At 45.3% G+C, this 11,075-nt stretch overlaps 1 protein-coding gene across 1 annotated transcript in view; it reads left to right on the plus strand.

Annotated features, from left to right (window-relative positions):
* Window positions 1–8,422, plus strand: part of STON1 (stonin 1) — a 21,543-nt gene extending 13,121 nt beyond the window's left edge. The window contains exons 3-4 of the mRNA XM_013003989.2: window positions 5,084–5,286; window positions 6,077–8,422. Of these exons, the coding sequence (XP_012859443.1) occupies window positions 5,084–5,286; window positions 6,077–6,151 (278 nt within the window). The 3' untranslated portion in view covers window positions 6,152–8,422. The remainder of the gene's footprint in view (window positions 1–5,083; window positions 5,287–6,076) is intronic.
* Window positions 8,423–11,075: the final 2,653 nt, after the last annotated feature.

The following is an 11,075-nucleotide window of genomic DNA, read 5'->3' on the forward strand; positions in this document are numbered from 1 at the left end:
AACAATAACTTTTTTTAGTAATGATTTAAATTGGATTTATAATCAATGATACTTCATAAAACAGAAACATGTGCCCAGCATGCCTCCCCTACCACATTTCCACACTGTTCGGTTTACTGCTCTGATCTCACACTATAAGGTGCTTGCTACTGTCACGATAGTCTGGATCTTCCATCTGGAGAAGTCCTGTGTGTGGTCGCCTCATTGGTCTTGCAAAATTCTACCATCTGATCTCCAACTTCATTTCTATCCCCAAGGCCATATGTTCCAACTACTAGTCCTTCCTCTTTATTGACAACTTTTGCATTCCAATCACCAATAATTATCAATACTTCTTGATTGCATGTTCAGCTCGACTTGACAAGGCAGATTTTCCTTGGTCACATATGAGTGCCCTCTGACCGGAGGGGCTCGTCTCCTGGCACTATCCCTGACCATGTTCAGCTTCTACTCACTAGACCTTTGGTGTCTGACATTTCAACGCTATGCATAAGATTTTAAGTGGCTAATTCCTCTGAAATGGACAGTCTTATTCCTTCTTCATAGTCTGTTCTTACACTGAAAACTTGGCCGAAACCTAGTCCCTTTGGGTCATCCTTCAGGTATTTGCAGTAGCAGCGACATAGCTTTCAGCCTCGCAGCCTAACACAAGTCACCGCAGAACGACAGACTGACAGCCAACTGGACCAGTAGGTGACATCATGAGAAACGGAGAAAAGACTGACGTTGTCAAGGATTTCATCTTATTTGGATCCACCGTCAGTTCTCAGGGACGCAGCAGTCAAGAGATCAAAGGACAGGTTGTGCTGGATAAGACCTCATTGAAGTGTTGAAAAGCCAGGATGTTAACTTTGAACACTAAGCTGCCCCCGACCCAAGACGTGGTATCGTCAGTCACCTCCTATGCAGGTGAGCGTTGGACATCGAGTGAAGAAGACAGGGGAGAATCAGTGCGTTTCAATGATGGTGCTAGCAAAGACTATTGAAAGGACTACGGACTGCCCAAAGGACCAACAAATCTGCCTTGGGAGAAATACAACCAGAGTGCTCCCTACAGGCAAGGATGGCGAGACTTTCTCTTACCTGCTTTGGATATAGTGTCAGGAGAGGCCAGTCCCTGGAGAAGGACGTCATGCTTGGTCAAGTAGAGGGGCAGCGGAAAAGGTGAAAGTCCTCAATGAGATGGATTGATACCTTGGCTGTGATGAGGCTCCGACATAATGCTTCGGAGGAAGGTGCAGGACCGGGCAGGGCTTTGTTCTGTTGCACATTGGGTTGCTATGAGTTGGAGCCAACTTGACGACACCTAACAACAACAACAACAACAACAACAACTGCCATCGTCTCCATTTTCAGATGGGGACATTAAGACCAGTCAGATCAAGCATCATGCCTAGGATCGCACAGCTAGTAAGAGGGGTTCAGAGTGTTTGTGGCTTTTAACTCGTAGCAGGATGAGGAGGGAATACAATGACCTGTATCCTTGCTGCAGTCAGAAGACGAGGGAAGGAAGGAGAGCGGAGGACGAACCCCTCTGGGTATGTGTGTGGGAATAGTGACCATCCGCCTACGTGATCTGGGTCCCTGGGGACCGCAGAGGCCACTGTTGTCACTCCTGCCATGTCAATGGTGGAGCTGGCTAATAAGCGTCTGCTGGTTGATTGATGGGTAGTTCGTCAGGCCTTTTAAAGCCTTAGAATTCTACCAGTCTCTGTGCAAGAAACAGGTTGCAAGGCATGAAAGGCAATTTATCTTTGAAGAATTAAGTGAAATCCTTTAGACTCTTGTTTTTGTGCCTACAGCTATATTTGATGGAAATGTTCTTTCTAGAGCTTTGTCAGTGGTATGGTAATTTAATATGGCTTTTGAAATAACTGTCATGGGACACAGTTATTTACGTGGAGATAACAGCCACTTTGGGTATGCAGATCATTTGAACGATTGCAATGGTCAGAGAGTACTTGTGAAGTTACTTCAGTGACCACATTGAAAAAATACTTTGTCCAGGGTGGAGACAGCCAATCAGGGTGCAGTGTAGCAATGATGAAACATACAACTTTCCTCTGGTTCCTAAATGCTTCCTTCCCTACCCTTCCACTATCATGATCACAATTCTACCTTACAAATCCGATTAGACCAGAGGATGTACATAGATACAGATAGGAACCGGAAACACAGGGAATCCAGGGTGGATGATCCCTTCAGGACCAGTGGTGAGAGTGGCGATACCTGGAAGGTAGAGGGAAGGTAGGGTAGAAAGGGGGAACCGATTATAAGGATCTACATATGACCTCCTCCCTGGGGGATGGACAACAGAAAAGTGGGTGTAGGGAGACGTTGGCCAGTATAAGATATGACAAAATAATAATAATTTATAAATTATCAAGGGTTCATGAGGGAGTGGGGAGCAGGGAAGGAGGGGTACAAATGAGGAGCTGATACCAAGGGCTCAAGTAGAAAGCAAATGTTTTGAGAATGAGGAGGGGAACAAATATGTTTGACACACAGTATATGTATATATGGATTGTGATGAGTTGCATGAGCCCCCAATAAAATGATTAAAAGAAAAAATACTTTGTCATTACAATATACACATATCCATGCATACTTTATATGACCCTGCTTAAAATCTTTGCATGTATCTGATATCCCCGAGTCTCACACAGTCTCTGAGTTTGACATTGAATAGATAGATATTCAAAGGCAAACAAATGCAAATAACACTGTGACTCGGTTGCAGCATGGAAGACCAACAAGCCCACTTCTACACTGCACTTCTGTTCCAGGAGGTTTTAAGGAGGTTGAGTGGGAATTATTATAATAAACAACAACCTGTTGTACTGAAAAAAAAAGTGCTCTTTCTACAGAATTCTATAGAAAAGGATACACTCTCTGAAACATAATTTCAGTAGCCTGAGCTTTAAGTAACTAGAAGTTTTTCATAAGGTGCCCTACTTTGGGCTGAAGTTTACCTTTGCAATATCGATGAACAGAGTGGCAGGGAAACAGATAACTTACGAATTCCTGCAAGCGTTTAATCAGTCTGTTTAAACAACAGAGGCTTGTGAAACTCCTATGTGCCTTCTCGCCAAACAGTTACGGTCAATATTGATCTGACCCTGAACTTTCATTAAAGACGGCTGTTACTGTGATTGTTTAGTTCATGAAGACCTAGTGGTACGAGGCTTGCTATGACTGGCGGCACCGGACAGCAACCACAGCAGCGATCCTTCGAGTCGAAACCATTCTTTAGAAGTTAATGTGTGCATGTTGTCAACCGGTCTTACTTCGCATACGTGAGAAACAAGCGCACAGTGGGGGCCTAGTGAGTGAAGCACTGGGCTGCGATCAACAGGACCAGTGTTTGGACCCACCAGCTACTCTGCAGAAGAACAGACGTGGCTTTCTGCTCCTGTAAAGATTTATAGCCTCAGAAACCCACCGGGCAGTTCTATTCTGTTCTGCAGGGTCACTGTGAATCAGAAGTGACTCGCTGGCTTGACATTTTGGTTTTTGTTTATGAAACGGAGACAGCCCGGATGAAAGACAAATGGAAAACCTTTACCTTGGTTGAGCCAACAGGGAGTGAGTGCTCATACCCATACACCTGGAAGTACGTGGAGGGCATCGTGAACAGGTCACAGATTTCTGAGAAAGGAATCTGCGTTAGGTGTGGTTTCAATTCCTGGCCAGGGGATGGCTTGTCAGGGCTCTCGATTCCACAAGTCCGAGGTGGTCTGGTGACATCTTCCCGGCAGCTTTTGGTGCCTTGACCAGCGCTCTTTTGTTCCAGGGTCAAGTGTCAGTAGTGACCATCGATTCTGCCCCCGTCTGGCGGCTCAGATCTGGTGATAGGCGTTGCTCATTTAAGGCGGTGCGAGATTTGCTCAGAATCACCACTTACACTCTCTGTCCCTCCCTGGCAAAAACACCAAACCAACCAAGCCACATCCGAAAACAAACACGACCAAGCTCAAATTCACTGCCATCGAGTTGATTCTGGGAGAAAGCCTCATTGTTCTCCTGCAGAGTGGTTGGCGGTTTTGAACGGCTGACTTGGTGGTTTTTAGCCCAGTGTGTAACCCACCGCACCACCAGGGCCCTACCTTCCTAGGGGAAAGTGCCAAACAACGCCCCCCCCTCCCCCAGGTTATCCAGAGGTAAAGAACATGGTCATGATGTGTGGTATGTATGCAATGTATGTTTCAGCATCCTGTGGCAGTATCTCTCATCCTCCGATGGTGCCGGCTGTGGGGTTTGCAGTGCTACACAGGGCTAAGTGGGTTCAGGGGCATCTCACATACACTGTTTACGAAGGCAGGGCCTTCAACATGTTCTTGGAAAAATGGAACCCAGGGATAATGGAATTTTTCTACCACCTTCTTGAAGGCCTCACATGTCTAAGTCAGAAACTTACTCCTCTTTCAAGCTAGTCCTTTCAAAAGGTAGATAGTCCCCCCTCAGTGCAGAATCATGAATTTTGATGGCCTTTAAAAAAAAATTAAATCATTTTATTGGGGGCTTGTACAAACAACTCTTATTACAATCCATCCATCCATCCATTGTGTCAAGCACTTTTGTACATTTGTTTCCCTCATCATTCTCAAAACATTTGCTTTCTACTTGAGCCCTTGGTATCAGCTACTCATTTTTTCCCCTCTCTCCCTACCCACCCCTCCCCCACAAACCCTTGAAAATTTACAAATTATTATTATTTTGTCATATCTACACCATCCAATGTCACTTTCACTCACTTCTCCACTGTCTGTCCCCCAGGGAGGAGGTTATATGTAGATCCTTGTAATCGGTTCCCCCTTTCCAACCCCCCTTCCCTCCACCCTCCCTGTATCACCACTCTCACCACTGGTCCTAAGGGGTTCATCCGCCCTGAATTCCCTGTGTTTCCAGTTCCCATCTGTACCAGTGTACATCCTCTGGTCTTTTGTTTTAAATGTAATGGACATGGGGTTGGTGCGCACAGAATTGCTTATTAATGACGAAGAAGAGAGCCTCTTAAGTTGAAGAGAAGAATTCCAGGCCTTTGAGATGCATTGACTAACCGCTTGATGTTTCTTTTCTCAAGGTTCTGATCATCCCCATTGTCTGTCATATAAACTAGAGCTTGGATCAGACCAAGAAATTCCCTCGGATTGGTACCCATTTGCTACTGTTCATTTCGCTACACTTGACACCTGTGCCTCAGGGACAGAGGTCAGGTCTCTGGGCGTGGAGTGCGATGTCCAGCCTCAGAAACATGTTCATCAGCGAGCTTGCTACAATATCCAGGTACATCCCAAGGCCCTTTGGTTCAAGTCGGGGCAGATCTGTACCAGGTGGCAGGCCATTTCCAATTGGTATCCTTCCCTTTAGTGTCTGTTGAGTGGTTCCGAAGGGCCAAGCACTGCTCTAGCTGCGGGGGCACAGTGGGGAGTAAAAGTCAGGTCCCTGACTCCATGGAGCTTACCTCTGGGGGAGACAAAAAAAGAATGAGGAAACAAGTAAATAGTGACGTTTTGGAGAGCGAGGATTACTAAGAAGGGCATAAGATGGGATGGTGGTGTGGACAGGGCTGGAGGGGTTTCTTGTCTGGGGTGGGCAAGGAAGGCCTCGGCGGAGAAGTGACAAGGAGCTGAGATGCAGAAGATGGGGGGCAGGCAGAAGCTTTGCCCAGCTGGCTTTCTAGGTTGTGTTCCAACTAGTTAAGTAATTTGGGGTGAGTTGGAAATCTCTGGTGAACCAGCGGCTGCCTGGGCGGTACTTGGAAGGGTAAGTCTTATTATGTCTAGGCACATCCGCAAACAGCTTATCAATAGTTATAGCCTGTATACATTTTATGAAAACTCTGTGGGGAGCGAGGGCTTCCTTCTCTTCAAGAACAGAACTTAGTGGGAAGCACTTGCATGAATCTGGCCCCCGAAAGGAAAGCAGGGTGCCTGACTATGGGGCTCACATGTGAGGGTGGAGGGGCTGTGTCCTAAGGATCAAGTGGCTACCATCACGTATAAAATAGCACTGTGTAGGCGTTGTTGCCATGTTGCGTTTGTTGATTACTGCCTATGTTGTTTTTGATCCCTAGGTTGAAATAGAGAAGAAATGGATTAAAATGGATGGAGAAGACCCAGATAAAGCTGGTGATTGCCTAACTCAATAAGAGCAGCAAGAGTTTCTGACATGATCCACTCTTCAAATATTTCATTCCTAGAACCATAGCCCGTGCTGCTATTGCATGGTGGCAATTAATTCTGAAAGGAGGGGCTTAGGACAGGGCCCATGGCTGTGGTGAGAGAAGTGTAGACCGAAAGCCAAACTATCCAAATGAGGGTCAGCCGGAAAGGTTTGCTATAAGACCATAGCCCTCGAAGCATATTTTTAAACAAAAATATAAAAATATGGAGCCAGCATGTTTCAATAGTCTCCGTTTATGTTTGAGCAATTCTGACGGTGGTGTTTGCATTTCTCTCACCCGGCCACCAGAATGCCGCACGCCTCAGTTTACACCACGTGAAGATGGCGGTTTGAGCCTCCTTAAGGAGCCCACACAGCATTCCTTTCCAGTGTTATTGGAGTTTGGGGAACAAAGAAAAGTCTAAAAGGGCAAGGTCTGGGGTAAAGGTTCCCATTGGAATGACTCTTGGCAATCTCAAAAAAAATCACCAGGACTTGAGCTGACATCTCTGCCTTGAATTTATCTGGCTCAGCAGATCCCCGTGGAAGCCACTATTCTGAGTGGACAGTTTACTTTGAAGGGGTCCCATGAGACTAAGACAAGCACACCGCTGAGGGAACTTGTCTCCAGCCATCCACCGATCAGAGTCTTGTTAGAACACCTTTTGTTTGGAATAAACCCATGTGTGTATGAACTGGGACCCGTAACAATACTTCTGAACTTACCCTCATTTACCGTATATATGCGAGTATAAGCCGACCCGAATATCCGCCGAGGCACCCAATTTTACCACAAAAAATGCATAAAAGATGTGCTGAAAACTCAGCTTACACTCGAGTATATACGGTGTTTATGTTTTTGATATGTTTGTGGCCTAGGGATTTGATATCTAATGTGTGGGGCTTCTTTGCTTCTGATGGTAACCAAAAGTCACCGTTACTTTCTGTGTGACTCACCAGCCAGGTAGGCTTTGGTGTTTGACTCCTCGTGGGCACCTTGCTTTATGCTCTGGATTTCAGAGGACCCGTATGTGCTGTCCCCAGTCTCAGACTCTTCTTGCTGCCTTGGCACTGGTCCTGGAGGGTGAGACAATCATAAGAGGCCATCCCCTGCCATCGAGCTGATTCCCACTCACCGCAGCCCTAGATGGGGCTTCTGAGGCTATGGATCTTTGTGGGAGCAGACAGCCTCATCTCTCTCCTCCGGGGTGGCTACTGGGTTTGAACTGCTGAGACTTTACGTTAATAGTTAAATGCCTACCCCAACATCACCAACAGGACCTAGTTTTCTGCTCTTGATCATTTCTGGAATGTGCTACGTGTAGAAAGATGTTGATTACCGAGGTAAAAAATGGATATTTGGAAGTTATCTACGATTGGGATTTTTTTTAAATCTCCCTTTTATATTTGTAAACAATCATGGACTGTTTTTGGTACTAGTCCTTCTTCCATTGTATTCTTACTGTTATTCCGGTGTGTTTTGCAAAGAAGTCATTTCTGCCCATCTGTATTTTTGGTCATTGAAACATTCTGCCTTTTCTGCTACAAGGTGGCGTCGGCTCAGTGGCAATGAGGTTTTTATTGTTCGTTTTCTCAGTTTGCCTTTTCACTTGGATTCCTTTCAAAATGGAATTTTAGCATTGGACATTACTTACATATTTGTGCTCATTATTTTTAAAATTCATGAATGTTGCTCCCCAGTAGTGGCGATTCTAAGAGTGAATGTTGAAAAAGGGTTATTTGTAAGTAGCCCACGCCTCTATTGGTTAGAAGTCTGAATCATACCATGATGCTTTTATGCGAGTTTTGCTATCCTATTACTTTTTGCCAGCTCTGCCTAATTTAGAGTCTCTGTCTTTAAAAGGTGAACAACGGGAGAGACACTGGATTATTCTATCTTCTAAGAGGCAATATTCCTTTCTCCACGGTCGTGAGCCATTATCATTCTGTTTATAAGTTCTTCTCAGTATTTGCAGTGGAATGTCAGAATTTTCAGGTCTATGTAACCTTTATTCTAGATATAATTTTAGTCTGAAAAACAAACCCTTCATAAGGTATGAATACCCTTTCAATTTATCTTAACGATCACGAGCAGGTATTTTTCTCTATTTACTAAACTCATAGTGTTCTTCCAAGCAACATTTATTTGTTGGGTGATAAAGTTTATTTTATATGTTTTATTGTGATATTATATTTGTTTTAACCGGTTAAAACAACCCAACACATTAAAACAAACTTTTCTGATGGAGGGGCCCAATCAGTGGATTTTATTGCTTTTCATGCCTGTACTGAGAAGTCAACAAAAGCAAAATGGAGCCACGTTAGCGTGAATTAGTACCGCTCTGTTTAATCACTGGGAACTTGCTCATATGCTTGAAATTGACTGTTGGCATAGAAGAGGACACGTTTGTGTGTGCGTCAATTATTTTTTATGTCCTCCTCATCCTCTGGTGTGGCTACACCCCAGGGTGACTTCTGTCTGTTCCTAACCCCAGAGGCAGGCTAATCTGAGGAGGAACCACTATTCCAAGAAAGTTCTCTGGGCTAATTACTGGCATTATCTCCCAGCTTGTTGAATGGCTCCTCCCCCATAAAGAACTCCGAGTCTGAGTTAGATGAACCTAATGAATATTTACGCCTCAAAATAAATTCAGCGAAGGGTTCTGTTAATCACCTCGCATGCTTCCCAGGGTGACGGCTGTCTGTGGGGACCTCACTGCTGAGGTCCTGCATCCTCCGCCATCCAGCCTCCCCAGCAGCTCAAGATTTAGGGTCAAAAACACGGTAACAAAAGGCTGAGGAAGCCCAATTGAGTTTCTTCAGCTGCCACGCAAAGGTGGATAGCATGAGCAGGGGGTGCTGCAGTGCGATTGTTAATTTGCACATCTATTAGGATCTTTAAATATTCATTACTTAGGGTTAAATGAACATTCTGATTAAAGAGGAGAGGCTTTTTCATACAATTCTTCTGACTTTGGAAATGCCAAGGGGTCAAAAGTGGCCGGCAAGCGCTAAGTGAGAAATCAGGTAGGGGCCATTTAGACTTACAAATTCAGAAGTAGAAACGCATTTGCCAGAAAGTAAATGATCAACAAAAAGCCCTTGCTTTTACAGGAGAGAGGGAGTGGGAAGAAACGAGAGTGTCCTTGTCTGACATTGTAACTTAGGTCCCTTCTCAAACTCCCTGTCGTCCATTCTGACTCAGAGTGACCCTTTAAACAGGGGCGACCTGCCCCTGTAAGTTTCTGAGACGAACTCTTTAGTGGAGTAGAAAGCCCCTCTTTCGATGTGGACCTGTTGCCAGGAACCACGATGTCACCAGGGCTCCTTTAGGTCACTTGGTTCCTCTTTTTAGGAGTTTGGTTGCAGTCCATCACTAGCTGGACACTGGATGGCTGACCAGTTTGTGACTGGGTGCTCAGGACTCATGTTCTGTGCTGGTTGCCATACCTGTCAAGGGGCCACGCCTGCTGTACAAATGAATTCATGGGCTGATAGTTCCTTGGTCGATTGTGCAGCCTCTGGATTGAAAGACATTTCCTTTTGCTGTGGGAATCAAACCTGTTTATCTGTTATGAAAAAAGAGATACTTTCTAGCACGTAAGTAAAAGCCGGACATTTGGGCCTGATTTATAGTTGAGACAGTGCCAGAGTTTGAATTCTGCAGTCCACAGCTGTGCTTATGACACAGCTTGTTTCTTATAAATTCAGCTAGCAGGCCTTCCTTCAAATGAGTGGGTCTTATTACATACTCAGAATATGATTGTATGCCCTATCAATCCAAATATAAGACAGATTGGGCCTTAACAATAATGTAACAAAATATTTTGTAGATTGCATATTGATTTTTCTAAAATGAAAGATGTATTTCAAATGACTCTTACTGTGTTATGGACTTACATCTTCTTCAGCAAAGGCTGGGGCTCTTTCTTTTTAGGTCTGAAATCAATTTCAATAACCTTAAACAATTGACCCCTTGTCAGACGTATGTATGCACACGGTTTCATTATTTAAAGAACTAGTAAACACGGAATCCTGCCGGTTCCTTTTCATTATTTAAAGAACTAGTAAACACGGAATCCTGCCGCTTCCTTTAAAAATAAAGCCGATACCAAACTGCAATTGTCAGTGGTAAAGGATGAGTTTTGAAAGAGGGTATAATCATAAAAGAAGCCCTGTGGTGCACTGGGCTACTCATCACCAGGTTGGCAGTTCAAACACACCAGCCACGCACAGGAGAAAGAGGAGGCTGCCTGCTCCTGGAGAGGTTTCGAGTCTCAGAAACTCGAAGGAGCAGTCTCTGTCCAGGAGTCAGGTCTCCAGGGCGGTGCATGTGTGTTGTTTGTAGGTGTAGTAGATTACTTAACACGGCCCTTCCGGCGCTGATCTCTTTGGGATGTAAACTCTGGCCTCTCTGCCTGTGGTTGTAATGCCTTTTCAGAGGGAGTTTTCTGCTTTGCCAGTGGGCAGGATTACCGTGGGTTTCATTTTCCACACTAGTAGAGGCTGTGGCTTAAGTTACCACCCTTTGTTTCTGCCGAAAGGTAAGGACCACACTTCCATCAAAGCCTTTCCTCTGTGTAGAAGAGCCATTTCCGAAACACAGAGAGAAAGGCCAGAACCATTGGAAGTGGGGCACATTCAGGATCTCTGTTGGACGGTGGAGGCCTAGACCAGAAGCCCCAGAGGCTGTGGCACAGAGACTACAGGACAGAGCAAAAGAGTCAGGCTGAGACCAGAGGTCAGGGCAAGGAGACCATGAGCCAGAGCAGAGGAGCAGCGTGGACACGATGGGACTGTGAGTCGGAGTGACAGGCGAGCTTACTGGCGCACAGAGGCAGAAGCCAAAGGATCACGTGCCTGAGAGGCCGAAGACCAGAGAGAGATGTGACTGCTGGTTGAGGAGAGGC

The sequence above is a fragment of the Echinops telfairi genome, unplaced genomic scaffold, assembly GCF_000313985.2.
Source record: "Echinops telfairi isolate 266 unplaced genomic scaffold, ASM31398v2 ScPeMD7_7475;HRSCAF=8513, whole genome shotgun sequence".
Taxonomy (NCBI): Eukaryota; Metazoa; Chordata; class Mammalia; order Afrosoricida; family Tenrecidae; genus Echinops; species Echinops telfairi.